This window comes from Periplaneta americana, chromosome 2 (genome assembly GCF_040183065.1).
Source record: "Periplaneta americana isolate PAMFEO1 chromosome 2, P.americana_PAMFEO1_priV1, whole genome shotgun sequence".
Classification (NCBI taxonomy): Eukaryota; Metazoa; Arthropoda; class Insecta; order Blattodea; family Blattidae; genus Periplaneta; species Periplaneta americana.
Genome location: NC_091118.1, coordinates 146,976,453 through 146,993,981, shown reverse-complemented (window position 1 = coordinate 146,993,981; position 17,529 = coordinate 146,976,453). Strand labels below are relative to the sequence as shown.

Here is a 17,529-nt window from a genome sequence, read left to right as displayed (position 1 = left end):
ACATATTTTCGTTAATTTCCATATATTTTCCATATTTCATATAAAACAGTCCATATTATATTAGGTTTAACAATAAAACAAAACAAAATTCCATTAACTTTTAAAAATACATTTCAACAATAGAGATTTAAACACATGTTCAGTAATCCCTTTAACATCAGAGTTATTTGAAAATTAGCAGTCCTATCAACAATGGGAAAGTAAGTTACAAAACTGTATTAATTTAATTTAAAATTTTTAACAGACTTCAGTTGTGCAGCTCAACAGTTAAATGCCAGTCAGAGTACACATAGGTTCAGTTTTGTAAATCATACTATAAAGACGGTAAATATGCCAAAAGTACGTCATTCAGTCAATTTAAAATCAAAACTAACAAGTTACATTTCAGAATTTAAAGAAGATGGTTTATCAACTGACAATAAAATATTATTTTGTAATTTGTGTCAGTGTGCAGTATCATCTACACAAAAGTTCCTGGTGCAACAACACATTACAACTAGTAAACATCAGGCCAACAAACAACTAAATTCCAAGCAGAGACAATTGTTTTTAACACAACCAACAACATCGAATGTAAGATCTGAGTTTAACATCGACCTGTGCCGTTCTCTCATCTCTGCTGATATTCCTCTCTACAAACTAAAGAATAAGGTCTTCAGGGAATTCCTTGAAAAATATACTCAACATACAATCCCGGATGAGTCAACACTTAGGAAGACGTATGCTCCATCCATCTACGATGAGACAATACAGAAGATAAGAGATGAAATTAAAGATAGTTCAATTTGGGTTTCCATTGATGAGACTCCCGACAAAGAAGGTAGACTTGTTGGTAATGTAGTTATCGGTTTGTTAAGTGAACAATATTCTGAACGAATTCTTTTACATTGTGATGTTCTAGAAAAGTGCAATAACAAAACTATAGTTAAACTGTTCAACGAAGCTATGGGTATCCTGTGGCCAAAGGGTATTATGTACGATAATGTGTTATTCTTTATTAGCGATGCTGCCCCTTATATGGTCAAAGCTGGACAAGCATTATCTGTTGTATATCCTAAATTGACTCATTTTACTTGTGTGGCGCATGCATTTCATCGTGTGGCAGAAGTGGTCAGAGACAATTTCCCTAAAGTAGATTTGTTGATTTCATCAGTGAAAAAAGTATTTCTCAAAGCTCCCAGTAGAGTTAACGTGTTGAAAGAAATGTACCCTGAAATTCCATTGCCACCAAAGCCAATTTTAACTAGATGGGGTACATGGCTAGAAGCAGTTGAATATTATGCCGAACATATAGACTCTATTAACAATGTTCTCCTTGCATTGGACTCTGAAGATGCAGTCTCAATTGATACTGCGAAAACAGTTACCTGTGACATAAGTGTGAAGAATGACTTAGCTCACATTCAGCATACATTTTCATGCATCATAAAAACGCTCAAAAGTCTCCAAAATAGGCACCTTTCACTATCTGAAAGTTTTGAAATTATAAATAGTACTGTGGAACAACTGAATCGTGGTAGAGGTAAAGTTGCAGATGCAGTAAGAGCTAAGGTGGACACTGTACTTTCAAAAAACCCTGGATATGAAGAACTACAAAAGGTTGTTGCTGTGATGAGTGGTGAATCAACAGTGAAGATTAACTTGGACTTATCCCCAGCAGACATTGTGAAATTGAATTATGTACCAGTTACTTCTTGTGACGTCGAACGCTCTTTTAGTCAGTATAAATCTATCCTCAGAGACAATAGAAGAAGATTCACTTTTCAGCACTTGAAAGAAATGTTTGTAACCTATTGTTATGGTAACAGACAATAAAAATTGTGTTTTGTTGAAACTACATTGGAAGATAAGGTACGTCCATTATATTTTTTGTTTAGTTTGATTAAAATGTACCAATATTTAACGTACATAGTCATTTTTTTATAATTTTAAGTCCATATTTAATTCCATATTTTGGTAAAAATCCATATTTAATTCCATATTTTGGTAAAAATAACTACATATATATTTACATATTTCATATATTTTTAGTCCATATAAATCCGTTCCCTGGTGATAACCATTGCATAATTTGTTCGGTTACATCATGATGTGCTACGAAACATTTCATTGTTTCTAGCACAGCAACAGCATAATTAAGGACACAAGATTGTTGGAGGCAAGCATGGGCATCTTGGAATTTCCACTTTCTTTCGAAGTGGACCACTCTTAACAATTAATACATTCTGTATTTTTGCGTTTTTACAGTTTCACGGCAAACCTAATTTCAAATAAAATTGATTTAGAACATATAAAGTTCCGTTTCTCGTGGAATTTACAATATGATATGTGTAAAAAACGAATAAACGAAAAATGTATATCCGAAATAAATTAACACAGAGAGTATAGAAATTTTGCCGGAATCTAAAAAAAAAAAAAAAAAGAGAGAGTAAGTGTGAAACATATGAAAAAGAAGTTTTACTGTAATTAAATATCATCTTCCAGATGCATTCATTTCAAAAAAGAAATTACTGTATTAATTCTGCTAGATTAACTATATTTGAAGTTCTTATCAACCAACCAAACCATATTATTTTAAGAGTTACTAACATGTGTAATAAAAAGAAAATCCAAGCAGAATATTCTCATTGTTATAATAACGTTACAAATATTAGTGAAGGAACTTAAAGAACCACTATCTTAAAATAGTCTTACTTTTGTGGCGAAGTAAGTGGAAGAGGTGAAATCAAGTAGTAATAAAGGAATGCTTGTGGTAGTTTAAACATCGAATCTCTGCGATACCATACTTCAGACAATTCATCATCATGCACCTTAACTGGATATAAATCTTTCTCTCCTTGTTGTTCAGGGAATGGTAAGACACTAAAATCTGTTGTCAGGAAGATGTTTGGCTCAGGAATAGTGAAACTTGGATCAGGTTTTATGTTCAACCATAATTTACGCCAGTCATCTGGAATATCTGGAAAGATATACATGTGAATAAACATAATATAAACTCCCTTATAATTTAATAAACATCCTTAAATTACTGTAAATTTTACTTCAATCTATGATGTCATTCAATAATATATCAATGAACATAGTTAAGAAAGTTGAGAGCTGTTTCAGATATTAAAAAGTAGCTTAAGTCAACATACCTTGCACACAATATTCGGTCTTGAACCAAGGTTCTATCTTATCATATTCTTTTCCAGAGTCTTTGGAAGACACTATTATGTTCACATCATCTGGTTTTAAACAATCCAGACATTTCTTAATGGCCTAAAATTAAATAACATCAACAAAAATTAAACATTTTATATGATTCCGTCAACTGTCCAAAGACAGGTTCGAACCTCATAAGTGATATCAATATGGCATCACTCATGAGGTAACTAAGCCAGGAGATAATGGAGTAGAGTGGCCAGTTCCTTTCCTCCTTCATTGCATACATTACTGACTAGTAACATATTACACTAATCAGACTTCAGAATTTTTATATGATATAACCAAAGCTCGGAACTTGGGGACTTGTGTGTCGTGCGCTTGAGTAAGGTTACAGGTACAGCGTACACAAAGCTCAAGCTGCAAGTGCTCAGGGACAGTCGTATGTACTAAGAAAGTGGTCACATCGAATGGCAAAAAGACGAACGAAGAAACTGTGTCATGTCGAAGCCAATGACATTAAGAGAATTACAGGTAAATGGTCTGTCTGAGGAATGAGAAAATACGTGTTATTCGAATAGGTGTTATGGAAGTTTGAAAATACATTTCTTAAATTTTATGTACAGAATTTTGTGGAGGAATTCTGAGGAGATACATTATTTTCTGCAGAGTTTATATTTTGTAAGTTGTGCCACACATAAACTAGAGCTGGAAACGGGCATTCATTGAAAGACATTGCAGTCCTTTAAATTGATGGAAAATTTGTCCATAGCCATGGATCAAGTCGTAGAGGGACCTTCCCTAGTAGTGATACACTAATTGAAAACTATTTGCGAGAAAAATTTAGGATATATCTTTCTCAGATACGAGATCTGCTGAAAATCGAACAGGAAACAGTGACAGTGAAAATATTCAGTACTTTATTTAGGCCCAAGACTTTATAATAAAATTTGAAACCATTTTCCAAATTTGAAATTTTTTAAAATTGAAACTTTTAAAAAAGAAATTTGTAAAATTATCCATGATATATAATAGTAACAAATGTACTTTTTTTACCTTTTATTTCTATCGACTATATTCATGTTTTTATTGAATATCACTGGCTTCTGTCGGATTGTCAATTTATATTAAATGTGTATTTTTCTCTCGTTTTCTCTTTCTTCTTTATTCTTGCTCTTGTGTTGTATTTATTGGTTTGAATTAAGTTACTTACTGTATTTAGTAAACTGTCCTTGTAAATTTTATGTTATATTATTGACTAAGACCACACCGTACATGAGCCTGGCTCTTACGGTAGTGGCTAGAAACATGTTTATTTTATAAAAGCAATTTGTACTCACTAGGTAGCTAGTTAAAATAAATAACATAAAAAAATTAAAGTTTGCTCCCGTTACTTCATATGACGTGGAAATAAGTTTCCTTCGTTTCAAATCATGTTTAACTAACAGACGAAGAATTTATGGGTTCGAAAATCTTCGAATGCATGTAGTCATACACTGTAATAAAATGTACAGAGCAGAACTGTAAATTTGATGTATTTTGCATGTTTATTTATATATATATATGCCATAAAATTACGTGTTTCAACCTATCATAATATTATCATTATGTTGTTCCAGCCAGGAACCACTTTTATAGCAGACCTGACAGTACCTCTGTGCTGGAAGCGGGAGTTTGTTGACATTGAAGTCCGGTCGCTTAGCCACGTTCAAAGACACAAGTCCCCAAGTTCCGAGCTTTGGATATAACATCAAAATTAAAACTGTACGAACTATCTTGAAATATATAGGGCCCTCTAAAATAGTCTTCACTAACAGTCACATGTGAGAGTGGATGCAAAGAAAAGGATTTTGAGATGGAAAATGCACTTCCAGAATGATACCATCAGAATAAAAATGGTTGTTGCACCTGGAAGGTATGCTATTTCTCTACTACAGTATCACGTGTTACACCACATGTACAATAAAGAAATGTGTCGCGTTTCTTGCCTATTTCAATGTTTTTGTGTGCTTTGACTGCAGTGCATTATTACCCCCAACAGTGAAAGGTCTAGTGATGACTACTGGGAAGAGAGTATAAAGTACGCAATACATCTTTGAGAGAGCGTAGCAGAGTGTGCTATGATGATCCAAAGAAACCAATGTCTTTAGCAGCAAGAGCATTCTCTTGAGTGAAAAACAAATAAATAAAACAAAAAGTAAAGAAAGTATGAATATCTGTAATAAATGCATTCTGCCTCTCATTCGTTTTTATTATTTAATTTCGATGAATGGGTCAGCACAAAGAACATGCAGCAGTACATCCTGTACAGATTGAGCAACTTAGTATTAATAACAGCCAAAGGATGCATTTTCGAATACGAGTTACCCATTTCAATACTCTCCTTTCTTGCACATACAATCACTTGTATCAATTTATTCATAACAATTTTTAAAGAATCTTCATAATTTAAAACTATGATTTGTAATAGACATCAGAAAATATCTTCTTGATAAGGAATATTACAAGAAATTACAAACCGTAGATATAGGCCAATTAATAGTAATAATAATAATAATAATAATAATAATAATAATAATAATAATAATAATGATAATTCAGCTCTATAAAGCGAATTTGGAAGATTTAAAAATATATAAGAATAAAATATTTTTTGTATTTATTTACATTATCATCTAAAGTAATAACCCCATTCCTATAGATATTCCTCTTAGAATTAATTTACCTCTGGATCATATTCAAAGAAGAGTTCAGAGCCTGTGAGGTAATCTTCTGGAACATAAAATTGCATATTTTCTGACAGATCTTCAACATTTTCGTCAGCAGGAACTTCTTCAGCAAATCGGAAATTTGTTTCTCCAATTGTCTGCAGTTCTTGAAAATAGCATTCTGAAGGGCCAACAGTCTGTAGCATTCTTATGTACCCAAACACAGCGTCCAATACCTAAAAATGTGAACAGGTCTTTCTTCTCACACATAATAATAAAGCACAATGAAATCTCGAAAATAAAATGTATCTTGTGAAAATATAATCTCAGTGGGGGTGGGGGTGGTGATGGTATTTTGTTTCTTCTATTGTCAAAACGACATTCTTTGTATCACAGGTTTCTAATTAAAAATGTGAACATACAAATAATCAATTATAGCAAAGCCTTTTGTTTGAATTCACTAATGCAGGAAAATATAGATGATGATAAAAACTGTACACTTTTGCACAAAATTGCAATAAATTAAATAATGCTATCCGCAATAAATCAGTTTATTTCAACTGTATCTTAGCAGAAGATAAAAGATAACCTTTGTTTGACCCACAGAAATCGCCTTCTAATAAAAATCTTTCGTGTCTGGCATAAATCAGCAAGGCACAGTGTATTTGTCTCCCTTTCATAAGTTAGGAAAAGTGAATGACTCTTTCGATTAAAAAAAGTGTTCACATACGACTCCTAAATACTGGCAGAATCTGCTTAAGAAATACAAAGGCAATCTGAGCAACAATTTCCTGGTGATGATGTTTCAAATCATTCAACTGTTTATCATTTAGCAGACAAATTTTGGGAAACTCAAAGTGTTACTCACAAAAACCTCAAACATAATATGTACTGTATCAAGTACTTAATGGGGAAACTTTGTACGACATTGCATTTGATAAAATTCTCTTAAAAACCTCGTAAGCGACTTTAAAAACCAGGAATTTCTTTCGGTTCGGTTCAGAAAACACCAAAATTACTACAACTAAAATCATATAAAGTTACAATGACACATGACTTAAGACCAGATAATTAAATGCCTTGATGCAGATTTTGTGAGTGAATTTTGAACAGTGTTCATAACGGACAGATAGATCCAGCCCTTAGTTTCATACCAGACAAGGCATAGTTCCAAGTCCACATGAGTAGATATGTAAATTCTCAAAACAACCAATATTGGAGTACAGAAGAACCATACTTCCCTCCATAAAGTGTCCCTTCACGACCAGAAAATCAATGTTTAGTTAGACCATTAGTGGCAAACAAATCATATAACCATTTTTTTTTTTTGAGCAGACAAACTCTTAATAGGTGCATTAACTTGATTTTGCACCTTATTTTATTGTATTTTTTTTTTCCAATCAACTCACTTTAACTAAAAGGGAGCATTATACCATCTTTCAACAGGATTTCGCAATGACACACGTTGCAATATTTCTTTATGAGCAATTCATGATGTGTTTTGAAGTGAGAGTGATTAGCAATAATATGCAACAATGTGCAGTCTCCACAATTCCCCGACATTATTTTTTTAATTGGTTATTTAATAATGCTCTATCCACTACTACACTGACAAGCATCGATGGAATTGGTTATATTACCTGACATTTGCCTTACAGTTGGCTGAACACAATTGTGGCTCAGTAGGCAAAGCGTCATTATCTGAACTATGCTGGTGACTTCCTGATCTTACAACCTGTGCCATTACCTATGTAGCATACTAAACGAAAGAATGTACAAAACAAATGTACACAACTTAGACGAACTGAAAAATAATATCCAAAAGGAAATAGCCTTCACATCACGACATGAAATGGAGCAAATAATGGAAAATTTAAGATGGTGTGAAAATGTATAGAAAAAGAATGACAATTTCTGGATAAATTAGGTGAGTAAACACTTCGTGACACTTTGTCACCATATACTATAGTCCACTGGCATGTTATATAGATTAGGCATCTCACAAAGTGTTATCAGTAGACTATGCAGATGCAGATGTTATAGGGATACTGAAACTGTTGATAGGCGACCTGGCCAAGGTAGTCCTAGATCAACAGCACTACGATGATTGTTATCTTGGTCTTTTGGTTTGCCGGAACTGTCATCTCCACTCCTCTCTACTTCAACAAGAGTTTGTTTTGACAACAGGAAGGTATGTATTGTTGCAAACAATACAGGATCGTTTACATGATGCTGGACTTCGTGCCTGATAGCTGAGGAGATACATTTCTCTTACAGCAGCAGCTCAGATACCAGAGAGAATGGACTGAAGAACATCGAAATTAGGAACCACAACAATGGCATTCAGTTCTATTAACAGTTGAGTCACACTTCTGTTTACATCACGACAATCGATGTATCTGCATATCAAGAGGACGAGGAACCAGAAATAACCTCGACTTTGCCATAAACAGACATGCTTATGGTGGAGGACTAATGGTTTGGGGAGGCATTAACATTGGAGGTCGCACAAACCTCTATGTTGTTTGTGGCAGATCTCTGACAGCTATGAGGTAGAGGAATGAAATTCTGATATCCATAGTCATTCCTTATGCTGGACCAATTGGTGAATCCTTCATTCTTATGGATGTTGTACATGTTGAGCATAACGATCTGACCAGACTTGCAGAGAGTAATTACATATTGATATAGGTGACTAAACTCTTATGTAAAAATTACATTGTATCATCCTTTATGTTGAGAAAGTACCAAACTGTGAAATGGAAAAAATTAATTTATAAAATTAAATGTTTGCCTAGTGAAATCTTACTTTAAAAAGTGCCAGTTGTACTACGATTTCAGTACAATGTTTAATGTTACAATTTTTTATTTATAACACGTACGTTCATGACATACTTTTTTCGTATTTTCTTATTGAATAAAACACTTGAGGCATTTAAGAACACATTTAAGTTTCAATTTTTACCCCTAGAGTCGAGATATTCATGGAATCATTTTAAAGCAGCGGTCATCAGCACAGTGCACCCTTGGGCTAGCATCTCTTACCCGCGGGTAAGACATTGCACTGGCATGCATCTGTGGCTGCTGGTGAATATGCTTCCTCCCTCTCCCTTCTGACGACAGTGCATATTGTGATACACTTCATACCCGTTACCCATTTCAGCAAGTGCTGACGACCACTGCTCTAAAGAGTTTTAATCAAAGAAGATAGTCAAACGACAATTACAAATATTATGACTACATTGACGAATCTGAAATAATTTCAATTCCTTCCCTCACAAAAAGAAAAGAAAAATAATAATGACTGAATCAATTATCAACAGTGCCTTCCTCTCTCAAGTAATGAAAAGTCAACTATATGTACTATGAAAGTGATGTTCTTGATTATTTAATATTTGAAGATACATGTTATATTCGGTTAATAACATTACTTAAAATCAGAGCTCTTAATATAAGGCTACATACCTCACGCAAGTGTTCAAGACCATCATTTGTGAGCATAATTGTTATTGGAAAGAGTGTGTACATCGAGTTAAATTCACATCCTTCTTTGCTACTGCCTGAAGTGATATTAAGGGCCCACACTCTGTCAAAGTCAATAAGATGCAAGATATTAGCATTTATATTACATAGGACTGTGCAAAATTTGTCACAAAATGATACAGATGGTTGTGAATGTTAAGAGAAGGATTTCGATATAAGGAACCCACGTCCGGAAATGCATTTCTGAAATGACAACAGCACTTAAAAATTAATGTTATGTTTTCCCACACATGATAGTGTTCAGCATTTTGCTGTATGCAACATACTGAAATGTGTTGTCTTTCTTTTCCAGCTAAAGAGCAGCTGTTTTTCTGTGGTTGCCTACAACGTACAGTATATACGTTTTTTAATGGAAAAAAGAGCTGACGGCCAGAACCATAATAACCTTTATAATAGTACACAATATGAGAGGCATCTTCAAGAGGCTGAAGCAGTGTGTGCCGCAATATCCCTATATGTATCATGTAGTTGGTAGTAGGCAATAGCATTGCGTGATAAATAGAAAGACAGAATTTAAGACAATCTATAATCAAATCACTATACCTTCCACCTTGTTACAATCATATCTCTATTTATGAATTTTCATGAATGGGCAAATGATCACGTGTAGAAATATGTCCTGCAAAAGACGCAAACAGAGATGCCACCGTACCAATACATCTTTTAATTATTGTCAATAATAGATAAAAGGCACATTTATGATTATGGATTCCCCATTTCAATATCCTCTCTATGACACACAAAACCATTAGCATCAGTTTTTTAAACCAATTTTTAATCACTATGTCTAAAGTTACAAGCTTTCCACATTACAAATATATTAATTTAACAGTATTTGCACATTTTCTAAAACCACACAAAATTTATTTTATATAGCATCTAATTATTACCATTTAATCCAAAAGAAACACACTGGAGATCATAAAAACCTAACCACAAAACAAATGTTAAGTAAAAGTATAAACTACTTTCAGTACTCTTGTGAAAATTTCAATTAAAAAAAAAAAAAATCATATATCTAACATATTTTTGTATGCAATAATAGTTGTTCATTATACAGTATGCAATACAAGAAAAATCAATTAAATAATACCGATTAACTAAAAGAATTTTGTATGTATTCATTCAATACATGAGAGTTAGATCAAATACATTAACAGTAATTTAGAAATTTAGAAATCTTCTCACCATTTGTGAGCTGCCACAAGGGACAAAGAGTACTTAATCATATAAATGTTTACAAGTTCATTGAACCACTGATTTTGTTTTGACAATGAAACTCCTACAAGTACATAGCTGTAAATACATTTTAGATTAGTGGAAATAAGTATGGCTAGTTTTAGAGAGAGAGAGAGAGAGAGGTGTTACAAAAAAGTAAAGAATGCCAATGAACTTCGTTTCATTTCGAATATACGTGATGCTTCAGGAGAGCATCCTTTCAATGCAGCTAAGGTTACGATCTGAATAATAGATTTAGGTATTCTAATCCTCTTAAACACATTTTTCATGAAGAGAGTAGCGGTACCTCTTGCTCCAACCAGAAGTCCGATTACTTCAAGCTCTTTTAGCCGGTACTTTTGGAGGTAATAGGGAATGGTAGGATTGTAGATATTCTTTTTTTCTTTATCCACTTCTGCTGGCTGTTCCTATTCGTTTTGAAATGCATAGTGGATCGATCGTCTGCCCTACTAAGTTTTCAAAACTTTTAACTTTTAACTTATAACAAATAAGTAAAATGTAATTAATAATAATAAATTTTATATAATAATATATGCATGTGACAATTTACACGCATCATTTTAATCAATACATATGCACAATTGGTACAAAGAAGATATACAGTGAAACTTATTTTGTGTGGTACACACTTGTGTGTTTTTTTACACTTAAGTTTTTTCTCAGATCCCGGACAATTTTCCATACTTTCCATGTTAATTTATTTTAAATATAAAGCACGTTTTTCGTTTATTTATTTTTTACACTTGTACAATCGTATTTTAAATCTCAGGAGATACGAAACATCATTAAATCAAATTTGTTCGAAATTAGGTTCGCCATGAAAATATAAGAAAGTGAAGATACTGTGCAGTACATTTTCATTCTTAAGATGCAGAAATTGGAAGCTGTCCATGTTTTTCCTGGCACATGCTGGCTTTCGTAAATCAGTTATGCATGAGTGGGAGAATCCATTCAGAGAAGGGAGAATGTATGTGAGCTAACTCCCACCTCACGACTTTTCACACAAAGGGAAACAATGAGGATCCAGCAACAAAGCTGCCTATATTGAATATAACTACCGAACATCAGTACCCCAAACTAAAAATATTTTGATGTAACTGAACAAATTATGAAACAGTTATCATAATTTGAGGATATATCTTATTTTTGAGAAGCAAACAAAAGCAAGCAGTCCAAAATAACTCACTTTCATGTAAAATAATCAAATGTTATTGAATAATACTACTTCAGATGTTACTAAATGCCATTTCAGTTATACTGTACATTTTCCTCACTTGTGCACTCTTTTTGTTCAGACCCCTATGAAAACGTATAAATGAAATTTTTACTGCATTAGTTAGCCTCAGCTCTGAATATACTCTGGACAACAAGTATTAAAAATAACATATTTTCTATTACATTTTCCCTTGCAAATAAAAATAAAATAAATTTAAAATAATGATCTACAATCAAAGGCAAAACGCAATATTAGGACAGACTTGTTGGGCTTCTCTGCTGTGTTATACTGGACATTTAAAGGCACAATAATGGACTAGTCCATATTATTCCAGCACTAACACTGTATGTGCAGACCCTTGTAGCTGATTTCAGAGCCTTGTTCACTCCAGAGCACGATAGACTGGTAACTAAGACTTTCGTAGTTCGAATCCTGCCTGGGAAGGAAACTTTTTTTGTTCCTTATTCAAATTTATTCTCAATATTTTTCGATTGCAGCGATATTTTACTACTTAATTAACTTATTATTCCCAGAACATAAATTTTACAAGCAATCGAGAAGTATTGGGAATAAATTTGAATAAGAAACAAAAAAAAGTTTTCTTCCCAGGCAGGATTCGTACCACGAAAGTCTTAGTTACCAGTCTATCGTGCTCTGGAGTGAAGGAGGCTCTGAAATCAGCTACAAGCTGCATGATTTTCAATTCTAAATTTTTTACTTTTTGACATTTTTCATAACTGAATCGCTCCATAACTAAACTCCGTAAGCTGCCTTTATTCACTAATGGTTCAAGAGTGAAGAAGAAATTTTGTGTGCTTGTATGCTTATGTTTGTGTGCCTGCTAACAGGAAAACTGCCACGTACCAGTTTTGTTCATCCTGCATATACAAAGAAAACATTTAAGAGGATTAGGTTTCACTAGTGTATGCAAAAAGGTAGAGAGAGGGCATCAAGAAAACTCATATAGGAAAATTCGTAACTTTCTGTTTTATCATGGAGTACTCTTCCGTAATATACAATGGTACAAAAACCTGAATTATACAACTTACTTCTTCCTCAGATAAGCCAAAAGAGATCCTTTCCCCTCATGTCCAATGAGAGATGCCAAATAATCATCAGGTTTTGAGCGATACATGTGTAACAAAGGAGGCAATGCCCAATTCAGCTCTACCTAGAACATACAAAATATTCATTAGATAAGTAAGATTTGAAATTCTAATAAGTTATGTGTGTAACATACAGTTATTATATTTAGATTCAATTTATAGTTGTTTTATCTTCGAGCAGAATTAAAAAAAAAAATTGACACATTTTTCGGTGCTATGATGAAAAATTCAACAAAAAGATGCTGGAATGCCATTTTTACACATTCTGCAAGAAAATAGCATCAAGTGTTTCTCAAATTATTGCCTATTTGTATTCTTTTCATTACTAGTATTATAAGTTAAGAGTGTTTCATTCTCAGCATTTTAACTTTCTCCACTGCAAATTTTTATTTATACAGAGTGAAATGATACTTTTTCAAATATTTATTAAGAGTTTTGACTAAGATGCAAGATAATTCTGCTCAGACCTTGAAAATCGAAAACAAGGTTAAAATAACAAAATTCCCGTGCCGTGCACTGCACAGTAATCATTTCCCCATCCACCACACAGAGTTCCACCACCTTTTTCTCCAGAAGGAAAGCATTGGAAATACTTGCATAAACTTACCTCACATATATCCGTAACTGGCTTCACCCAGTAAATTTTGCTGAATTCTGACCTGTTGAACACTGAATTAGTGTAATTCGTGAACTCATCTGGTGCCAGACCGTTGTTGGGAACATTTGAGAAATATTCAACTATCCAAGACTCTAACTTTTCCAAAGGAAATTCAGCCTAAAAAATAAGAATCTCTTATAAACATGAAAGATTGCTCTATGAATATAGCATCTGCAGCTTGAAAATATGGACATACAAAAATTTACAAAACATATTGCAATAACAGACATCAGGCATGTTAACATAATATCATGTAAGCATAATGTTTCTATCTACTGTATAGTACATACATTTTCCTTCTTGAAGTTCAGATTTATTAAGAAAATGACAGGTTTCATGGCAAGGGTGAGTCAAAGAAAAATCATAATTGTTTACCATTTAATGCCTAAGAGAATTTGGCAATAATTCTGTTCTTTTCCATAACTGAAATGTATAGAGAAAAAAATGAAACTTGTAACCAAATTAATGCTGTTACATTGAAACTAATAATGAACACGATCTCAAACTATTATAGGCCTAACAGATTCTAAGGGACTACATAATGTGTTTGTGTGTGTGTGTGTGTGTGTGTGTGTGTGTGTGTGTGTGTGCATATGTATGTGCATATCCAACAAACAAGGTACTATTTTATATTTTAATATGTGAATATTATTAATAACTGTAGTTTAATATTACATACCAGTATTTATTATCTGTGCATTTCAAATTGGTGGATCAAGGTCACGTATAAACATATGAAAGTACAAACCACACACAAGTCACTGAACTGAAGCACTGGTAATTCCAGCTGTCCCAGCTGACTTTAGTTGAGAAGAATGGTCCAGGATTGGGGTAAGCACACATTGCAAATGCAGTCCAGTGCTTGATCTTGAGCAGTCAGTTCGAAATGCACAGATAATAGTAAATTTATGCTAATATTTACATGTAATTTAATATTTATGTCTGAATACAAATCATGAAATTACAATAATGAATAATTACAAAGAATTAAATATAATAAAGCTTATAAATACCTACATGATTTTAAAAAGCTCAAACTGAAAGTCTTTCTGTTTTACTTTTGTTTGTAAATACATAACTAACAAATAAATAATGAATTTATCTACCTGAACAGCAAGTGTCATTCGATGGGCTGAATAATGTGTCTTTCTGAACTCATGAACAGCTTCGTACAATTCATCATCAGTTATGTTGTCTCTTAGTGTTGATAAATTACCCCAAGTGAATTTTCTCATAGGACATTCAGGTTTTGTTAAATGACAAAGAAGCTGTTGCTTCCGGTTCTCATCAGATGATACAGCCATTTGGAACTCTGAAGCAGCAGTAAAACGCAAGTAAAATAAAATTAACACTGTAATAATTACGATTATCATAGTAGGTTTGAAGTTCCAAGTATATTACTAATTTTATATTGTATTTAACACTGCACTTGTTTCCTTATAGGTCATCCATTATCTTGGAGTATAAAGAAAAGTGGATTGTATCAGTAATAAAAATAACAGATTAGAATAAATTTCAGTACAGTAAATTTACTGAAATAGGCTATATTTACTGAAACTTGTCATTTATTATTAATACCATAACCTTATACCTAGAAATGTGGTAGACTTAGTAATTAGATTGTCAATAATATCTCACCTGACTCAATAATTTCTCTCTCGCGAGTCATGGCTTCTCTTTTCATCAGTGGTGATATAAAGAACTGAGAAAATCTATCAATAGCTTCTTTAAGAAATTTCTCTGGGCATTCAAAGTAAAATGTTGTATATTCACATTCTGTTGACGCATTATCTGCTCCACCTCTTTTCTAATAAAGAAGAATATACACTTATAAATACAAGCACAATACTTAAAGGAAAACAAATTTTACAATTCTGTTGTCTTGTTTGTCCCTAGTTTAGGCTTCCCCCACAACTAAGAATAATACAGTGAGGGTTACTCACATGGTTATTGAGGGCATAGAACTTTACTCTGCTCACACTGGCTTAGTCTAGAGCAGTGGTACTCACTAGAAGTTAGAGAAGAGACAAAAGGGAAAATAGTAATTTGCTGAGAGCCACAATGCATTTCGCAGTATTGAAGCTTGAAGCTTAACAAAATGCACGGATTTTTTATTATTAAATTATTTTGCCTCCTGTTATTATCATTATTATTATTATTATTATTATTATTACTACTACTACTATTATTTCTATATAAAGTAACAGAACTAACACATATTACAGGTATTTTGAAGTGGGCAGACTCTGCTAATCTTCTGCAAAATCATATAAATACGATGATTGATTTGTTTTATTTCACCTATAATCTATTTCGAATTTTGAAATTTATAAAATAAAGTATCACATATAGGTAGACGGCATTCAGTAAATGGCTTAATTTCTGCTACGTGGTACAATGGCTTTTGTTGTCAATTCATTTTTATGTACAGTGGAATACATTATTTACAGACATTTTCAACATTTTCAGTTGTTTTTATTCTTAATTGAGATTGTTTTGGATACTCTTATCAAAATTTGAATGCACGCTATTGTAATGTCTTTAAGACAAAAACGTTTATAACCTATTATTATAGCTATCAAGACATAATAAGCACATGAGATATGATGCTATACTACATCTAAAAAAAAAACATATACGTGTCATTGCTGAAAATCTTCACTGGCAGTAATGATGCAGCATAACCAAAGTTTTCTCCAGTTGCACAATACTATAGAAATTAGAAAATAATTCTCAGTAAAAAAAAATAGTAATAATAGTTCAAGAGCTGCAATAAATGTTTTTGAGAGCCACTGGTCTAGAGTCTTAACCTATTAGCATGGAATAGGGGTGTAAAGGAAAACAGAGTAGCAGTGATTGCTCTCTGCAAGTGTGATAAGAAACCCAGAGATTTTCAAGCTTTTAAAACCACTAAACTGAAATTTGTTCACTGCATTATCAAAAGATTCAGGGAAATTTCTTTTACTGAAGAGTGACAGAGATCTTATCAGCCTTGCACCGTAAGAAGTCAGGGGTGGTCAAAGCAATAAGAAAGCAAATTCTCTTAAATACACTCAATAAGTAAAAACAATATGATCCGTGATCTGAATACTTCTGCTAAAATCATGTTTGAGATTATTAAAAAAGACCTAAAACAGAGCTTATTGGTGACTAGTGTGACAAGAGTTTCATTTTTTTTTTTTTTTCATTTTATTTATTATATTCCATAGATCTTACATTAGCAATGAAGCTTTAAGATGTGGAACAAGTAAAAATTTTACAAGATTACAATTACAATTACAATTTTTACAAATTTTTACAATATTTTACAATTTTGCAATTTTCTACAATTTTTTACAATATTCTGGCGAGATGTAGTGAGATGAGGTGAGGCCCGAGGATTCGCCAAAAGATTACCTGGCATTTGCCTTATGGTTGGGGAAAACCTCGGAAAAAACCCAACCAGATAATCAGATCAAAGAAGGTGAAATGAAGTGAGGCCAAGGACTCGCCGTAGACCATCCGGCATCAGTCCCAGGCCTGGGGAAAACCTCGGAAGAAACCAATCAATGAGCCCAAATGGGGGATCCAACCCATGCCCGAGCGCAGCTCCAGATCAGCAGGCCAGCGAATCTGCCGACTGAGCTACATCAATGGTTCTACTAAAAATATACAGTACATAGCCGACCAGATTATTAAATTTACAAACGCAAATGATTATTCATCAGTTGAGCTATAAAATATAATACATAATAAGTTAATTCAATTTAAGGCATAAACAATTCAATCACCACTCAAACTAAAAAAATCAGATATGAAAGATTAAAGAGGCTCCTTCAGTGGTATGTGCAAAATGGTTTACTAACGAAAAAATTTTCATGATGGAGGAATAATACAGTAAACAAGAAGCTAGTGTGTCACCACTTATACTGAATT

General features: G+C 33.0%; 1 protein-coding gene across 3 annotated transcripts in view; it reads right to left on the bottom strand.

Moving 5' to 3' along the window:
- The window catches only part of Nrd1 (Nardilysin), a 67,923-nt gene that overhangs the window by 20,512 nt on the left and 29,882 nt on the right, over window positions 1–17,529 (bottom strand). For all 3 annotated transcript variants that reach the window (XR_011330989.1, XM_069818635.1, XM_069818634.1), the window contains exons 5-12: window positions 15,253–15,421; window positions 14,721–14,926; window positions 13,564–13,731; window positions 12,900–13,021; window positions 9,318–9,438; window positions 5,870–6,088; window positions 3,138–3,261; window positions 2,695–2,959 (exon numbers count right to left, since the gene is read on the bottom strand). Coding sequence is in view for 2 of the 3 variants with exons in the window: in XM_069818635.1 (XP_069674736.1) it covers window positions 2,695–2,959; window positions 3,138–3,261; window positions 5,870–6,088; window positions 9,318–9,438; window positions 12,900–13,021; window positions 13,564–13,731; window positions 14,721–14,926; window positions 15,253–15,421 (1,394 nt within the window). In the remaining variant the exon portion in view is untranslated. The remainder of the gene's footprint in view (window positions 1–2,694; window positions 2,960–3,137; window positions 3,262–5,869; window positions 6,089–9,317; window positions 9,439–12,899; window positions 13,022–13,563; window positions 13,732–14,720; window positions 14,927–15,252; window positions 15,422–17,529) is intronic.